The sequence below is a fragment of the Anolis sagrei genome, chromosome X (assembly GCF_037176765.1).
Source record: "Anolis sagrei isolate rAnoSag1 chromosome X, rAnoSag1.mat, whole genome shotgun sequence".
Taxonomy (NCBI): Eukaryota; Metazoa; Chordata; class Lepidosauria; order Squamata; family Dactyloidae; genus Anolis; species Anolis sagrei.
Window position 1 is genome coordinate 33,807,535 of NC_090034.1, and position 18,606 is coordinate 33,826,140.

At 42.2% G+C, this 18,606-nt stretch overlaps 1 protein-coding gene across 2 annotated transcripts in view; it reads left to right on the top strand.

Annotated features, from left to right (window-relative positions):
* The first annotated feature begins 7,648 nt into the window (after positions 1-7,648).
* Positions 7,649-18,606, top strand: part of TOP3B (DNA topoisomerase III beta) — a 50,231-nt gene continuing 39,273 nt past the window's right edge. The window contains exons 1-5 of one of the 2 annotated variants that reach the window (XM_060785910.2): positions 7,649-7,739; positions 9,200-9,315; positions 13,775-13,906; positions 16,717-16,823; positions 18,279-18,353. In XM_060785910.2, coding sequence (XP_060641893.1) covers positions 9,246-9,315; positions 13,775-13,906; positions 16,717-16,823; positions 18,279-18,353 — 384 coding nt within the window. In that variant the 5' untranslated portion in view covers positions 7,649-7,739; positions 9,200-9,245. The other variant, XM_060785909.2, reaches the window with a different exon arrangement.

Consider the following 18,606-nt stretch of genomic DNA (forward strand, 5'->3'; position numbering starts at 1 on the left):
GACCAATAGGTCTGTATGTGGACCTCTTCTCAGGTTCCAGGTTTTTTGCCCCTGACTAAAACCCACGATTTGGTGCTGTCTGGAAGCACCCTTGGTTCAATTGTGTAATGCTGTCATTCAACACAAGGGTTGTGTAGAAAAATAATTCATGCCATACAACTCTGTTTTGGGACCCAGATAAGGCCAGAGTAAAAATTTGGACACTAGTCCATCAATTTCTTCAGGTATCTTCTGAACAAACACCAGGTTTCTTTGTTTGTTTGTTGTGGAACGAATATATATGGACTGATTCTGATCAGATATTTACATTTCATTTGAAATTACAACATTTCCCCCCAGAAATCTGGATCTATTTTAGCCAGAATGTAAAACAAGTGACTGTTTTTGGCTTATTTCTCTTGTACGTGGTTTTCACATTGACAACTACTAAAAATGGGAATTAAAGTGGATTTCCTTTTACATACTAATGCCATTGTACAGCCATACACAAGTATGTCAGAGTGTGGGGATGTCTAGCATTGCTTCCACTTTTTCGGTGGACATGCAACATTGGAATGTGGTCATAGTGCCCTCTCCTGGAAAAATAGAAAATGATTATATGTGGAGCAATGTTCATTATAGATGGGGAGACAATGGGTGCATCCAGATTGATGAAAAGGACCCAAAAGTCTCAAATTATCTTCCTTTTATTTCCAAAGTCAGACTTTTATATGTAGCATTTAATAAATCCCTCAATGTGTGAATGTCACATGTGAAAATGTATTTATTTACAACATTTATATCCTGCCCTACTCACCCTGAAGGGGACTCAGAGTGGCTTACAGGTTATATGTCTATACAATATATTATATTATTAGCATAGCACTGTTGTAGTTCAGCGTGTTGGTCGAGTTGCTACTTCTGGTAGCAGGGAAAACGGGTCTACTCTGGAGTCGGAGGGAGAACAGCAACGTCAGCGCATTAGGGAAATCATTATGTCTCCAAGTGATACTGACACGTTTCCAGGCTTCTCTGATTGTGAGATGGGGGATGGGGAAGTGAGCAGAGGTGTAAAAAGGGCTGCTCGCGAGCCAGAGTCTGAGGGGGAATTAAAAAGAAAACGTATTCGGGAAATACTTTGTGCACCAACAGAGGATGAAGATTTCCTTGGGTTTGAAAGAAGTTCTGGGTCTGGGAGTGATATGGAAGAGGAGGAGGAATTAGACTGGACCTGTGTGCAAGACATAAGGGACATCTGTAACCAACCCACCTCTAGTGAGGAATTTGAGGGGTTCACTGGGGATTGGCAGTCAGGGGACTCTTGGCAGGATCTGAACCCTGACAATCGTTGGCAGAGCTGGAGGGATGGGCACTCAGCTGCAGGTTTGGGGGCAGCTGAGAGTGATGACGAGAGGGTGGGGAGCTCATCAAGCTCTGAGGAGGAACTTTGAGATAAAAGTGGGTTCAGTTTGGATTGTACTTCGCAGAAGGCAAAGTGTCTTTATTGGACATAATTCTTTGTGCTGCCAACTTTCAACCTTGGGTCCTGGGCTACAGCTTCGTGTGTTCCTGAACTCCTGTTTCCTCAGTGATTCCAGCATTCCAGCCTTGTTTATCAACGGATTGACCACGGACCGGTTTGACTACGCTTTTGGCTTTTCTGGACTTTGAACTTTAATATCTTTGTGACTGAAACATTTCTTAGTTTTGAAACCACATTTTTCCTGCTTCTGTGACTGTGTTTTGGTGCCATTTCAATTTTCAAGCAGTTTGCTTCACGTTTTGTTTAACCCAGATTATAAAGCAGCGCTATAATCCGGATTATATTTTTGTTTCTTGTAATGACTTCTTTTTGATGCCAAATCATTCCTGAGACCCTTAGCACTGAAGTTAAGTGCTTTGTAGGTCCATTTGTATGCAATAAAGCTGTGTTTGAACCTTTATTTTGTGTCTGGCATTGTTTAAGGCTTCTGGGTCCTGACAAGCACAATATTGGTATTATATATTACTATATTGTACTATACCACTATAGTACAATATAGTAATATATACACATAATATGATATAATAATTGTATTATTATATCATATTATATGTATATATTATCATACTATGTGTAGATATTATATTAAATGGAGCAAATAAACATTCCACTGTGCCCCTTTCTTCTAACATTTCTATGTGCTCTCACTTTAAAAATTATATTTTTTTGCCTTACGTCTCTACACCAGCCTTCCATTATACATCTCCACCGCCCCCTTCTTTTTTTCTACTTCTTTTTCTTTTTTCTCTCCTTTTCTTTTCTGTACGGCTCTTTCTTTCTTTCCTCTATCTCTCTCATCAGGCCCGTAGCCAGGATTTTGATTTGGGGGGGGGGGGGGGGGCTGAGTCTGAGTGAAAGAGGGTCTATCCTAGCAAACCTTTTGTATCGTTACCCCAATACCCCTATGCATATGAGATATATTGAGCATGGTGATCAGATCATGATATGAATAAACATAACAGTTTAAATAATGTATCAGTAAGGCCTTCTCGCGGACCACCATGAGAATTTTGCCCCCCCCCCGACTACATGCCTGTCTCTCATACATCTTCTCTCTCTCTCTGTCTTCCTTTCTTACTTTGTTTTATCTCATAAATCTTCCTCTCGCACACACATCTTTTTGTTCTTTTCCCTTCTTCATCCCTTCTTTTTCTTTGTGGCTCTTTCTTTCCTTTCCCTCTGCCCTTCATACACCTTTATCCTCTCCCATTTCATACACCTTTATCCTCTCCCATTTCTTCCTTCCCTTCTTTTTCTCTCTTCCTCCCTTTCATCACCTTTCCTTCCCCTCCTTTCCCCCCATACACATGTCACCATTCAGTAGCCAACCTGCATCAATCCCTTTCTTCCCCAGTGACATCACAGGGGGACACTTCACCTTGGAAACAGCCAATCGGCTTCATACCTTTGAGTACAGGTTGGATAGAAAGTGAGGTGAAACCTTCTGAAGAGGGGGACACTTTCGAAAAGGCATGACCTTTTAGAGATCATAACCTTTTGGAAAACCAGGAATCTCCATAGCCTTTTGGAAGCGTGATTCTTTTGGAGATCAATTGGCATTCACACTATTTGGAATAATCATAACCCTTTGTAAAGTATGCTCTTCCTGAGAAAAGTGAAATACTAATTTGAATTAATCTTCTCCTTAGTGGTAAATACCCACTAGTATTCATGCAAGGCAAATTAGATTTCTCAGTTGTTATACTTTTTTTCTGTCAGGAGCAACTTGAGAAACTGCAAGTCGCTTCTGGTGTGAGAGAACTGGCCATCTGCAAGGATGTTGCCCAGGATGTTTTACCATCCTGTGAGAGGCTTCTCTCGTGTCCCTGCATGAGAAGCTGGAGCTGACAGATGGGAGCTTACCCCGCTCCCCGGATTTAAACTGCTGACCTTTCAGTCAGCAGTCCTGGCAGCACAAGGGTTTAAACCATTGCACCACCGGGGGCTTCAGTGTTAGACTGATATACCTGGTTATCTCTCTGAACTGTTAGGAACAAAGATATGCCAATGCACAAAATATAGAGCAGATATTCAGAAATGTTATTTTAGTTGGCCAAAAACATCTACTCAACCATAAAATATATTGCTTTCAAATCATGCTCTCAAGAGACCAAAAAGAGTCTTCGTTAAAAGTAACATAGCTGATTTACTTACAAATTTCATGTATTCAGCATACAGGTACATTTCTTATTGGTTGAGAGTTTAAACAGTAAGTTCTCTAAAGCATTCTATTTGTCTCTTCTTTGTTGCATACAGACTAACACTCTCTTCAGTCTAATGCACTACTGAACATTGACTCAATGCAGACTGACTACAAACTGCAGCATACTGACATTATTAACTGCCTACTGTACTGACTGACTTCTAAACTGTACTGTACTGCTTCTGATGCAAACAAAGTGACTTCATACTGACTTCTAAAATTAAGTCTCAGTCTGAAAAGTCCCAGATCTGGTCACATGGTCTGCAGTCCCTCCCACAACCTCAAACAACACAGAGTTAAGGAAAAACTGCACACTAATATATACATACAACATAGTAAGCAATCTGAATTATATACATAACAAATCACTGTTCTACAATTTTTCAGTTTTTCTCAGTTTCGGAAACGAAATGTGCCGTTTCTTAATAAATTTAACATGCTGAATTCAAATATAATAATTAAATGTGTTAATTGGCTCTGGTTTTTATGCAACAGCTATTTCAATTTTCTCCACAATAGGTAATTTGTTAATATTATGATAATGCGCCTAACCTTACTGCATGTATATAAACCGTGAATATTTACTAAATTTTAGTCAAATTATATTGCCAATAGTTTATACATGAGAAATATTTATTTAATTAGTCTATTGTTTATGTTTGTGCAGCAAGAAACTATATTAGTAGGCCTAATGCAGTTGAAAAGTCTGAAAGTTTAAATGTCGCTTTAATCGTGACTTTAGTTTATATCCTGTTTGCTTCTCTTGACTTTTCTTTTGTATTCAAGGAAAGGATTGTTTCTTACGATGCTCCAGCAGTAGTCTGACAGCATTGACGGAGTCCATTTACCTTGATATCTTTTTTCCATAGTGCTTTATTTACACACATGCGAGGCATAACTACAGTAAAAAGAACAATGTAAAACGATGTTTAACGATACTGCCTCAGTCTTCAACTGACTGACCCTCACCGTTCAAAAGTCTGGCCTTATATAGGGCTTTCTGGCTTTTGCACACGGCACTAATACTGCGTCATCAAACTTTCTAGAATATTCTAGAATCTTCCATAGTGTAAGTCGCACATGCATTTTTTCAACCGTACGTGATCACGTGATTGCTTATATCATAAAAACTAGAGCCAATATACATTTTTAAATGTCATTTTAGTTTTCAGCACCCCAAAATCATAAAAGAACAGCTATTTTCAGGCCCGCAACTTTCTAGAATCTTCCATAGTGTAAGTCGCAACATGCATTTTTTCAACTATACGTGATCACGTGATTGCTTATATCATAAAAACTAGAGCCAATATACATTTTTAAATGTCATTTTCGTTTTCAGCACCCCAAAATCATAAAAGAACAACTATTTTCAAGCCTGCAACTTTTTCTCCGTTGAACAGTGTAACTAGTATAGGAGACCTGTAGAAGGTGTGTGTATGTAGAAGGTTGCTATTTCCAACACAGACAGCAAATGAAACCCCACAGGGGTGTTAACTCTTCCCTATGTGATCCAAATCTCTCCTCGCCCCCCCCCCTCTATATATATGGCTGGAGTTACACTTAAAACATGTCCCTGTTCCAGCTTACAAACACATTCAACTTATGAACAAACCCAGGCTTTCCAAAAGCAACGCCAAAATGCCTGCATTAAAAGTGATTATAAAAAGAGTGTGTGTATGAAAATAAACCATTAAAAATCAGGGCACTGCTGGCCAGTGGTAGAAATAGCCTCGTTTGTCACTTCCAAAAAGGTAGTCGGCTTGGAGGTCATAGCAAATGGCAATAATAATGATGGCGAAGCTGGTAGAAATGGGAAAGCGTGTGCGTTTGTGGTTGGCATGGTCTGGTGCAGGCATGGGCCAACTTGGCCCTCAAAGTGTTTTGGACTTCAACTCTCACAATTCCTAACAGCCTACCAGCTGTTAGGAATTGTGGAACTTGAAGTCCAAAATACCTGGAGGGCCCAAATTGGCCCATGCCTGGTCTGGTGGGCTTTGAGATGGAATTCATGTTGCAGCCCATCTCTTGCATCAACATTAGACTGAGTCTGGATCCACTTTAACTCCATATGCAGCCTCCTCCTGTGGAATTCTGGGGTTTTGTGAGGCCCTGGGCCTGCCTGGCTGAACATTTGAAAGCCCCCCTCCCTAAACTACAAGCCCTAGAATTCTGCAGGAGGAGGCGGCCACAGAACTGAAAATGTGATGAGGTCCACTTGTCTATTTGTCCGCCTTGCCAGGTTGTTGAATAGTAAGAATAATAATAAAGAAGTAGGATGTAGCATATCTTGATTTCAGTAAGGCCTTTGACAAAGTCCCCCATGACATCCTTCCAAGGAAACTAGTCAAATGTGGGCTAGGCAAAACTACCATTAGGTGCTTCAGCCCCCCCCCCCCCCCGAAATTCTCATGGTGGTCCACGAGAAGGCCTTACTGGTGCATTATTTAAACTGTTATGTTTATTCATATCATGATCTGATTACCATACTCAATATATCCCATATGCATGGGGGTAACAATACAAAAGGTTTGCTAGGGTAGACTCTCTTTCACACAGACTCAGCCCCCCCTGAATCAAACTCAGCCGCCCCCCCCCCCCGAATCAAAATCCTGGCTACGGGCCTGGGTGGACCTGTAATTGGTTAAGCGACTGAACCCAAAGGTGCTCACCAATGGTTCCCCTTCATCCTAGAAAGAAGTGACGAGTGGTGTCCCATAAAGAGGGTTCGATCCTGGGCCCACTACTGTTCAACATCTTTATTAATGACTTGGATGAAGGTTTAGAGGGCGTGCTTATCAAGTTTGCAGATGGGACCAAATTAAGAGGGAGAGTTAATACTCCAGAAGACAGGAGAATTCAAAATGACTGTAACAGATTAGAGATGGTTGGCCAGAAACTAACAACATGCATTTCAACAAGGACAAATGTAAGATATGTAAGAAAAAAGGAATGCAAAGAGACAGGATGGGTGATGCCTGGCTCAATAATAGAGTGACATGTAGGAAAGATCTTGGAGTCTTTGTGGACAACAATCTGAACATGAGCCAACAGTGTGATGCAGCAGCTAAAAAAGCCAATGGGATTTTGGGCTTCATCGAAGGGAGTCTAGTGTCCCGATCGAGGGGAGTCACGGTGCCTCTCTTTCTGCTTTGGTCAGACCTCTTTACCTGGAATACTGTGTCCAATTCTTGCACCACAGTTTAAAACACTGGTTCTTAACCTGTGGGTCCCCAGGTGTTTTGGCCTACAACTCCCAGAAATCCCAGCCAGTTTACCAGCTGTTAAGATTTCTGGGAGTTGAAAGCCAAAACATCTGGAGACCCACAGGCTGAGAACCACTGATTTAAAAGATATTGACTCTAAACAGGAAGGTGTCCAGAGGATGAGGGCAACTAAAATGACCAAAGGTCAGAGCATGAAAAATCCCTATGAGGAGTGTCTTAAAGAGCTGAATCTGTTTAGCCTGCAGAAGAGAAGGTTGAGAGGAGACATGAGAGCCATGGATAAATATGTGAAATAATGCCTTTAAGCCATCTGTCAGGGGTGTTCTGATTGTGCTTTTCCTGCATGGCAGAAGAGGGTTGGACTAGATGGCAAATGGGGTCGCTTCCAACTCTGTTATTCTATCTATCTATCCTATCAGAGGCCTTTAAAGAGTGGCTGGATAGTCATCTGTCAGGGGTGCTCTGATGGTGCTTTTCCTGCATGGCACGGGGTTGGACTAGATGGCCCACGGGGGTCTCTTCGACCGTTGTTCTTCGATGATTCCCTAGTAGTGTTTGTGGCGGGGAGAAAGAGGCCTGCAAAGGGGCTGAGTCCCTCAGGGAGGACCGCGAGGCGGCGCCATTGTGCGAGCCAGGCTCCGTTCCCATGGCAACGGGCGCACCTGAGGGGGACGCAGGCGTGTGCACCGCGCCAGGGCATCGCCCGCCTTCGACACGGGAGGAGGCGGCGCCTGCTTGGGACCCGGCAGCGGAAGCCGAGCCTTTCTTCTTTGGCTCCTCCTCCGGCTGGGTGAGTTCCTCCCTCCTTCTCCCGCCGGGTCGGGGACCCAAAGGGGCCGCTTTTTCTCCCGGGTTTAGGCCGCGAAAGGGGGTCCCTCCCCTCCTCTCCTGAGGCCGAGCGCCTCGAGCTAAAGGGAGGGAGAGGAGGGCCAGGAGGCAGGTAATGATTTTCTTATTCAGCTTCAGGGGTTTGATGGGGGAAGTGAAACTCAGCAAGAGCTGGAGAGGGATATGCGTTGGCGCCTCGCCCAAAACAAGGCAGGCTTCCATGAGAGAGGGCCCTTCCAGGCAGGCCTTCTATCCCAGACTCTTATCCCAGGTTTCCGGCTTTAAACCGAATTACATGAGTCCGCACTGCCAGATAATAAACTTCCACACAGCCATATAACCCAGAATGTCAAGGCAGAAAATCCCACAGTATCTGTTTTGAACTGTGTTGTCAGAGTCCACACTGCCATATATTCCAGTTCAAAGCAGAAAATATGGGATTTTATTCAGCTGCGTGGAAGGGCCTCAGATAAATAGAAAAGATGGGATCAGATCCAGGGATAAAGGGCCTGTCTGAAAGGGCTCAGAGAGAGGCCCCTTCAACACTGCCATATAAACCAGATTATCAGATCAGATAATAATCCACACAATCTGCTTTGAACTGGATTGTATGAGGCCCCTTATACACTGCCATAGAATCCAGATTATCAAAGCAGACAATAATCCACATTATCTGCTTTGAACTGGTTGATATGAGTCTGCACTGCCATATAATCCAGTTCAAATCTGGATTTTATATGGCAGTATAGAAGAGGCCTCATACAATCCCGTTCAGAGCAGACAATCTGGATTTTATATGGCAGTTATATGGCAGTGTAGAAGGGACCTCATAAGGCCCTTCCACACAGCAATATAACCCAGAATATCAAGGCAGATAATCCACAATACCTGCTTTGAACTGGGTTATCTGAGTCCACACTGCCATATAATCCAATTCAGTGTGGATTTTATACATCTGTGTGGAAGGGGCCATACAGTACAGTTCAAAGCAGATCATCTCGATTGTATATGGCAGTGTAGAAGGGGCCTCAGACAATCCAGTTCAAAGCAGATAATGTGGACTTTATATGGCAATGTAGAAGGGGCCTCATACAGTCCAGTTCAAAGCAGATCATCTGGATTATCTTCTTTGGTAATCTGGATTATATAGCAGTGTAGATACTAGATCCAACCTTAGATGTGTCAGAAATATGTTTAAAATTGTATCCTGAATCTGTTACATGTACTTGGAAGATACCTTTGGCACTGGGTTTATTTCTAGATATTATCAGTCATGAAAACGACAAGATGAAGATGAAAACACTTGATAACATTTCACCGATTTTTATGCATTTGTGAAATAAATAAACAGAATGGAAGTAAGGAATCATTCTGTTGTCTTATTTGAATAAGTAATTACCAGGTTTTATTTTCTCTCCACAGAAAAAGGAATTTTGTTTATGTGTGAAGACCCTTTATTCTGCCAAAAATGAAGACGGTTCTCATGGTGGCCGAGAAGCCATCTTTGGCTCAGTCGATAGCCAAAATTCTTTCAAGAGGTTGGAATGAATCTACATTAGCTGTATTTTTCATTCTTCCTAGTGCCAACCCAACAATTTTTTCTGTTTCAGTTTGGGCTATAATCTAATACATTGGGCAACTGTACATGCAGTCCCCGAGTTACAAACATCTGACTTAAAATTACTCAGTTAAGAACAGGGGAGAGTCAACAGAAAGTGAGGGAAACCTACCCCTCGGGAGGGAAATTCACTCCTGAAAGAGTTATTATCATGGGGAAAAGGTGGCTCCACTTAAACTTTTCACCAATCCTTGTTTCCAAAAGAAGCCAAATTTCTCAAAATCCAATTATCGCAGGGACGGAAAGTGAGATGAAATCTTCTGAACAGGAACACAGACAGCAAAGGAAACATCACAGGGGTATCAACCCTTCCCCTATGCTATCCAAAGCTATATATGCATACACACACACACACACACACATTTGGCTGAAGTTAACTTTAAAATTGCACCTGTTCCGACTTACATACAAATTCAACTTAAGAACAAACCGACAGAACCTACCTTGTTTGTAACTTGGGAACTGCCTGTAATAGAAAACAGAATTTCATGAATATTAAGTAATATCAATAGAAGCTTTTTATATATGTTGTGTAGCTTGTCATGTTAAAAGACCACTGAAAAGAGGAGTTGGGTGTTAGTGAGCTTTCCCCCTTTTTGCATTTTGATTTTATATTTTAAAAGGTGTGTGTCACAATATATATTTATATACATGAGGCCTCTAGAACCATTAGAAAGGCAAAAAATCCACTGTTGACAACTCCTTCTCGAATTGGCCCCATAAACATTAAATTGTCCCCCTGTGGGGCCAGTGCCCCACCTTGGGAAGCAGGGGATTAGAAGCTTTGGTGGGCATCATTTGTGTTTGCGTAATACACCTGGGGTGCTTTTGACAAGTTTTTGTGGTGAAAATTTCCCAAACTTCAAACTAAGACGGCTCGGAAACTGCAGTTAGTGCAAAGATCAGCAGCCGTATTACTAATTGGGGCTTGCTATAGGGAGAATACCACGTCTCTATTAAAGCAGCTCCGCTGGCTGCCGACAAGTTTCTGGGCCCAATTCAAAGTGCAGGTTATCACCTATAAAGCCCTGTACACTTTGGGTCCAACCTATCTTCGCAACCACATCGCCTTCTATAAACCAGCACCGACTCTGAGATCTGCCGGGGAGGCCCTTCTCTTGGTCCCACCTCCGTCTCTAGCTTGGTTGGTGGGGACAAGAGAGAGGGCCTTCTCGGTGTAGGGCCCCTGGCTCTAGAATGCCTTCCCTAGAGAGATTAAGTTAGCCCTTTCTCTCCAAGTTTTCCTGTCTAGGCTAAAAACATGGCTTTTTAAACAGGCCTTTGACCTGTAGATTTTAATGGTTAGACTGAGGACTTTTGCTTCACTTTGGCACTTTGCGTCCATCTATTGAAAACAGCCAGTTTTACCCGCAGGCACGACTTATGTTTTATGAATTTTAATATTTTAGATTTTATGTGTGTTTGTGGTTGTTATCTTATGTTACCGTTTTATGCTTATGTTTTGTTTATTTTGTGTGTGACAGAGTTCAGAGTGCTTTTGTGAGCTGCCCCAAGTCCCTTCAGAGAGGTGGTAGCAGAGTAAAAATAAATTATGATCATGATGATGATGATTATGATGATGATTATATCATATCTACAATTTACCAGGATAAGACGTGGTATGGCTCTGAATGGCGGAGATAAGTAAATGGCTGTGAAAGGCTGTTGCCTTATTGTACTACATGCCTGAAGGCAGGATTTGCACAAATCCTGTAGGGCTCAAGTGCACATAAGTCTGGAACTGCTGGATAGGTCAATAAGATTATATTGCCACTTTTGAAGCTCTGCTGGTATGCTGCAGCCAATGGGAGAGATGGTAGTGATGGTTCTTTGCCACGTCTTTATTTACTCACTTCTCCTAGTTTGGTCAAAGTGAGCATTGGTTATATCGGCTCTGGGATTGCATAGTTGAGGACATCTTTCTTTTCTTTCATTTATATCTCATCTTTTCCCCAGCAAGGCAGCTTGCAGCCAGGATGAAAAACATGGATGAAAGATGGTTCAAATTTAACAGATTACCGGGGAATCCCTTACTTTGCCACAAAATGTCTCCTTTTGACCACAACCTGTAGACAGCTTCAACCCACAAAGCTCACTACAAACATGGTTTTATGTAGATGATGCTCAAGATGAAAAAAAAGGATGCCATCTGCACAAAATCCTCCCCCCCCCCCCCCAAATCACAAATCCTCAGCCATACACCAAGTCTTTCCTAGATGGATGTAAAAAGGAGGAAGAGGAAGAGGAGGAGGAGGAGGAGGGCTTCTATGAAAATAAAAATAATTCCTTCCAAACCTCAGTCAACTCTTCCACCTAAAAAAAGGAGGCAGAACAGTAAACAGGCAGTTTAGTTCTACATCTAAGTCTGAAGTGTGATGGAAATGAATGCAGAGAGTTGGCTTTCTCCTCGCATACTTGCCAACTAAAATGGCAAATGAACTACCAGAAAGTAATATAATTGAATCTGTTTGTGTGTCTTAAATCTGTCTGTCACCCACACACAGACATTATAGACAGATGCAAGTAAATTTGTCTTTCTTATATGAAGTTTTTATGATAAAAAATTTCAGATCAAGCCAGGGGGTGCTGTGGTTTTAGCGATGAATAGGGTTTTAATTGGTTTTAAATAATAATGCTTTATTTATAACCGGCCCTGTCTCCCTGAGAGGACTCAGAGCAGCTTACAGCAAGGTAAAACACATTGGCAACCATGCAATGCCGAAGGTACAAATAACAAACAAAAAACATCTTAAATAAACAAGACAAGACATAATACTTTCACATTAATAACATATTAGATCCTTAAAACTATTTAAATTAGATTAAAATTATTGGGGCTAAGATGGTATACAGCAGGTTAATGAAGGAAGATGTTCAGCAAAACAAAGCAGGGTGTATATAAGATGTAATTAGTCCTCCTCCTCTCCATAAGCTAAAGTGCATAGATATGTTTTTAAGAGTTTTTGAAAGGAGAGGCCAGAGGGGGCCATTTTTAATTCTTTAGGGTGGGAGTTCCAGAGCCAGGGAGTGATCATGGAGAAGGCCCTCTCTTTTGTTCCCACCAAGCCATACTTGGGACAGGGGTGGAACCGAGAGGAGGGCCTTCTCCTCAGACCGCAGTGCTCATTCTGGTTTGTACATGGAGATGTGTTTTTTCAAATAGTCTGGGTCTGAACCATTTAGGGCTATATAGGTAATGACCAGCACTTTGTATTTTGCCCGGAAGCAGACAGGCAGCCAGTGGAGACACTGTAACATAGGAGCTGATCGCTTCCTGTACGGTGCTCCAGTTAGAAACCTGACTGTCGATCTCTGTACCAGTTGAAGCTTCCGAAGTATCCTCAAAGGCAGCCCCACGTAGAGAGCATTGCAATAGTCCAGACGGTCTGTGACTAAGGCATGAACTACTATGGCCAGATCTGGCGTATCAAGATATGGGCACAGCTGTCGCACAAGTCTTAACTGTGGTTATTACTGGTACTCCTTTCCACCAAATGCCAAGGATGCCATCCTACCCTTGAACCAGTGCCTGCCATCAGTGATGGACTGGATGGGCTAATAATTTGAAATGAAATCCAAACAAAACAGAGGTACTCCTGGTCAGTCAGAAGACGGATCAGGATGTGAGATTACAGCCTGTGTTGGAGGGGGTCACACTCCCCCTGAAGACACAGTTTTGCAGTGTGGGGTGATCCTGGCTAGTTGAGTGTCATCCGCATAAATTTGACACCCAACTCACAAACTCCAGATGATCTCTCCCATTGGTTTCATGTAAATGTTAAACAGCATGAGGGACAGAATTGAACCCTGAGAGACCCCACAGGCCACCGACCAGGAAGTCAAACAGGACTCTCCCAGCTCCACCATCTGGGTCTGACCCTCCAGGAAGGACCGGAGCCAGTGCAAAACAGTGCCCCCAAGCCCCATCCTGGAGAGACGACCTCGAAGGATACCATGGTCAATGGTATCAAAAGCTGCTGAGAGGTCCAGGAGAACTGGCAGGGGCACACACCCTCTGTCTAGTTCTTTTTGTAGATCATCCACTAAGGCAACCAGTGCCGTCTCTGTCCCATAGCCAGGCCTGAAACCAGACTAAGATGGATCCAAATCATCAGTTTCATCCAAAAAACTTTGTGGAGTTGTGAGGCCATCTTTATTTTTAATACAGCTAATATTTAATTCTATTTTAATGTTCATATATTTTTAGGTTTTTAATTATATTGTATTGGTTTGACTGTAAGCCACTTTGAGAAAAAGCAGGATGTAAATAATAATAATAATAATCATCATCAGTTGCTTTTCTAGAACAAGAGTGAATCTTCACTTTTAAGAAACTTTGTGTGGTGTTTCATTATTTCTGGTATATCTTTTCATTGTAGGAAACATGTCATCTCGCAAAGGACTAAACGGAGCATGCTCAGTTCATGAATACACTGGATCATTCATAGGACAAAGTGCCCACTTCAAGATGACATCTGTGTGTGGCCATGTGATGACATTGGATTTTATAGGTACATCTATTTCTTTGTTGCAGTTTCTGTTTAAAGCCACAAAGGGGAGAACTGATACTTGTAACAGCCCTGGCATATTGCAAACTAGACTAGCACCCCTTTGGAGCTTAGTATGCAGATCCAATTCTGCACTTTGGCTTGTTGAAACCCATATATGGATGAAAGGGATGAACCAATTATTTGAGAATTACATGTAATCATTTGCCTCCAAACCAGAATTGGAAATTACAATTTGAACTGGGATTCCGATTCTGGTTTGTGGCAAACCGCAGTTTGACCAGTTCAGTTGTCACAGTAAACTTTTGTTATTAACCGTGAAGAATAGGAGGGAAATAGAATGTGTATATTTGCTATAAATATATTAATAGTGTTCTGTTTTATCATGTTGTACCCTGCCTTGTGACACAAGGAGAGGCAGGTAATAAATTACCATGAATATTATTGTTATTAGTCCATAGTTCTGTTTTCATATTTTAACTGTTTGTAATGTAACACCATTAATATTTAATCCTATTTTAATGTTTGTATATTTTTAGGTTTTCAATTGTATTGCATTTGGTTTTCCTGTAAGCCACTTTGAGTCTTTTTTTTTGTAGAGAGAGAAAGTAGGGTCTAAATAATAATAATTATAATCATAATAATGAACCAGTTCTGATAGAGCCTTAGGCAGAAGGGCCACTGTTTCTTCAAATGTTTCAATAAAAGTAAGGGATTCTTGGATTAAACCGATGATCTTGACCCATTGCAGTCTGGTTTTAGGCCTGGTCACAGAATGGAGATGGCTTTGGTTGCCTTGGTGGATGATCTCCACAGAGAACTAGACAGGGGGAGTGTGTCCTTGTTGGTTCTCTTGAATATCTCAGTGGTTTTCAATACCATAGACAATGGTATTCTTCTGGGTCGGCTCTCTGGAATGGGTCTTGAGGGCATTGCACTGAAGTGGCTCCACTCCTTCCTGGGGGATCGCACCCAGTTGATGAAGCTGGGGGACACCTGCTCAGATCCCTGGTCACTGACCTGTGGGGTCCCACAAAATTCCATTCTATCCCCCATGCTTTTCAATATCTACATGAAACTGCTGGGTGAGATCATCCAGAGTTTTGGAGTTCGGTACCATCTGTATGCTACTCCTTTCCACTAAAATCCAAGGAAGCCCCTGAATCCTGGACCAGTGCCTGGCAGCTGTGATGGACTGGATGAGGGCTAACAAGCTGAAGCTTAATCCAGACAAATGGGGGTCCTCCTGGTCAATTGTGAGGCTGAACGGGGTATAGGGTGGTTACCTGTTCTCGACGGGGCTACACTCCCCCTGAGGACACAGGTCCTGTACTCATCACTGACACTTGATGCCCAGGTGTCGGCAAAGGCCGGGAGGGCCTTCACAAAGTTAAAACTTGTGCGCCAGCTGCAACCGTACCCTGAGAAGTCTAACTTGGCCACAGTGGTCATGCCTTAGTTACATCTAGATTGGATTGCTGCAATGCACTCTATGTGGGGCTACCTTTGAAGACAGCTCGGAAACTGCAATTGGTGCAAAGATCGGCAGCCAGGCTACTAACTTGAGCCTTGGGCCTTGAGATCTCCTGGGGAGACCCTTCTCTCAATACCACCACCGTCACAGGTGCACTTGAGGGGGATGAGAGAGAGAGTCTTCTCAGTGGTGGCTCCCCAGCTCTGGAATGCCCTCACTAGAAAGATTGGATTATCCCTAAATCTCCAAACTTTCCATTCGAGCGTAAAAAGATGACCATTTACACAGGCCTTTGATCTGGAGCAATGTATTATGGTTATGTCATGATGTTGACCATTGTTATTATTTGGCATTTTAGTTCATGTTTGGAGAAACCCAATGACCCACAAGTATGACTGTATTTTAGAACTTTCCAAAATTTTAATTTTCTCGATTGACGTTGTCAAATTGTGTTTCGTTTTGATGATATGTAATTCTATTTTATTTGTGGCACCTTGAGTGCGTTATTAGCCACCCTGAGTCCCATCAGGGAGATGGTGGCAGGGTATAATCAAAGCTTTGTTGTTGTTGTTGTTATAACTGGTGCTAGTTAAAGGGAGCACATGATGCCCCTACTAAAGCAGCTCCATTGGCAGCCAATAAGTTTCCAGTCCCAATTCAAAGTGCAGATTATCACCTATAAAGCCCTAAACAGTTTGGGCCCTGCCTATCTTTGTGACCGCATCTCTCCCCCCCCCCCCCCCCCGTGAACCAGCATGGGTTCTAAGATCTTCTCTCAATCCCACCACAGTCACAAGCGCGGCTGATGAGGACGAGGGAGAGTGCCTTCTCAGCTGTGGCCCCCAGGCTTTGGAAAGTCCTCCCCAGGGAGATTAAGCAGGACCCCACACTGTCATTCTTCCATAGTGACTTGAAGACCTAGCTGTTCAAACAAGCTTTTGAGAACACCTAGTCCCTAGTTGTTATCTGCAATAGTTATGCAACCTTGCACTTCATCCCATGCCCTCTTTCCATGTTTACAGCTCTGCACTTATGCCATTCCCTTGTCTTATTGTTTGCAGCCTGGCCACGTTCACAGCAACTTACCACCACTGGTTGATGAGTGCAGTTTTATTGAGTCTTAAGTTGTTTTATATGCTGATGTGTTTTACTCTATTGTATTTTATATTGTGTTTCATTTTATCCTTTGTTTTTAGGCACCTTGTGCTGTGTGCAAGCCACCTCAAGTCCTTTTGAGGAGATAGTGGTGGGATACAAGAATAAAATTGTTGTTGTTGTTGTTGTTATTATTATTATTATTATTATTATTATTATTATTATTTCTATTGCCTTTTTAAAGGAAAATACAACAACTGGGATAAAGTGGATCCAGCTGAACTTTTTAGCAAAGCTCCTACCGAAAAGAAAGAAGCGAACCCCAAACTGAATATGGTGAAATTCTTACAGGTATTTGAGCTGTTTATTTAAAGGAACACATTTGTTTGTGAACAGGCTGACCCCTTTAACCATGCCCTATATAGATTGTTAGATAGAATTTTAGGGTGTCATATCTTACCTCTTGTATGGCCCAGGTCTCAACCATGCAGCACCAAAAAGGGAAGCTGTCAGGGTCCATAAGACAAAAATTCTTAGCTAATGGTTGCAAAACTTTTAGGCATTGTTGCTTTTGTCTCTTTAACATGAGGCTTACAGGATAACCAAGAAAACTATGAAGCCATAAAAGAGCATGTTAAACTAACTGTTGTAATGGTTGTATGAGAAGAGGTACTATATATCTATATCTATATATCTTCTATAAATGTAATAAAAGAGAAAATATGTATGTCTGTGGCTGGGGTGTCCACTTACACAGACAAGCCCCACTTCCACAAATAGCTATAGCTCCCACTACTCAGGAGACCCAAAGGCCTTCCCTCCAATGACATTGCAGGCTATAGAGAGCGCCATGAACATGTACAAGACCCCTGCCAATGTCCTTCACAAACGCCATACTGCCCACCATCCAAGTGAAGGCTTTCATATGGGGACAATTTCTTCCTAGATTGTATGTGTTTCCTCCACCACAGACATCCACCACAGAACCCCCATGACCAAGAAAAAACGCTGGAGGTTTTTGGAGGGTTTTACGGGAGTTGTGGTTCACCAACATCCAGAGCGCACTATGAACCCAAACAATGATGGATCTGGATTAAACTTGACATGCATACCTGATATGCCCAAATTTGAATGCCGGTGGGTTTTGAGGGGAATTGGCCTGGACATTTTGAAGTTGTAGGTACTGGGATTTATAGTTCACCTGCAATCAGCGAGCACTCTGAACTCCACCAAAGATGGAATTGGACCAAACTTTATACACAGAGCCCCTATGACCAGCAAAAAATAATGGAGGTCTTTGGGGGAAAGTGACCTTCCTTTCTGGGAGTTCACCCACAACCAGAGAAACTGTGACCTCCACCAATGATAGACCTGGACCTAACTTGGCATACAGAATCCCTATGTCTAACTTAACTTACTGGAGGGATTTGAGGGGACTGACTCACCATAATGGGAGTTGTAGTTTACCCCACAGACAGAGAGTACATTGAACCCCACCGAGGATGCATCTAGAGCAAACTTGCCCAACATAACAAACTTTAAGTAGTGATGGAGTTTTTCGGGGTTAACCTGGCATGATGTGAGTTGTAGTTCACCCATAACCTTATGCATTTTGTACAATTAAAATTTTGACTTTTTCAAATAACCCTGGCAACACTGAGCACCCAAGCTAGTTTTGAATAAATATGAGGGGCTCAATAATTGTTCCTTGCCACTCATCTGAAATTTGATCTACAAAGACTAAAAGAGACACTCAACCTACCTGCTTTATAGTCACTGGAATGTGTATCTTGATTTAATTTTTAGGTAGAGGGAAGAGGCTGTGATTATGTTGTTCTGTGGTTGGATTGTGATAAGGAAGGGGAAAACATCTGCTTTGAGGTATGTTTTCTATGAATATATTTACTCGTTAAGTACAGTGTTTTAGTTACTGTCTGTGGATGCAATAAAGTACAATTGGCAGAAAAAGTGAAGATAATTTAGTTATTAGAGTTTTGTGCACAGTTTGGAGACACTCCTGTTCATTGGTTTTTGTTTTTTTTTGGTCTTTTTTGGCTTATACTAGTCATTCCAACACTAGGGGGACTCAAACTGGTAAGAACAGTTAATATATTGACACTGTTAATTGGTGCCA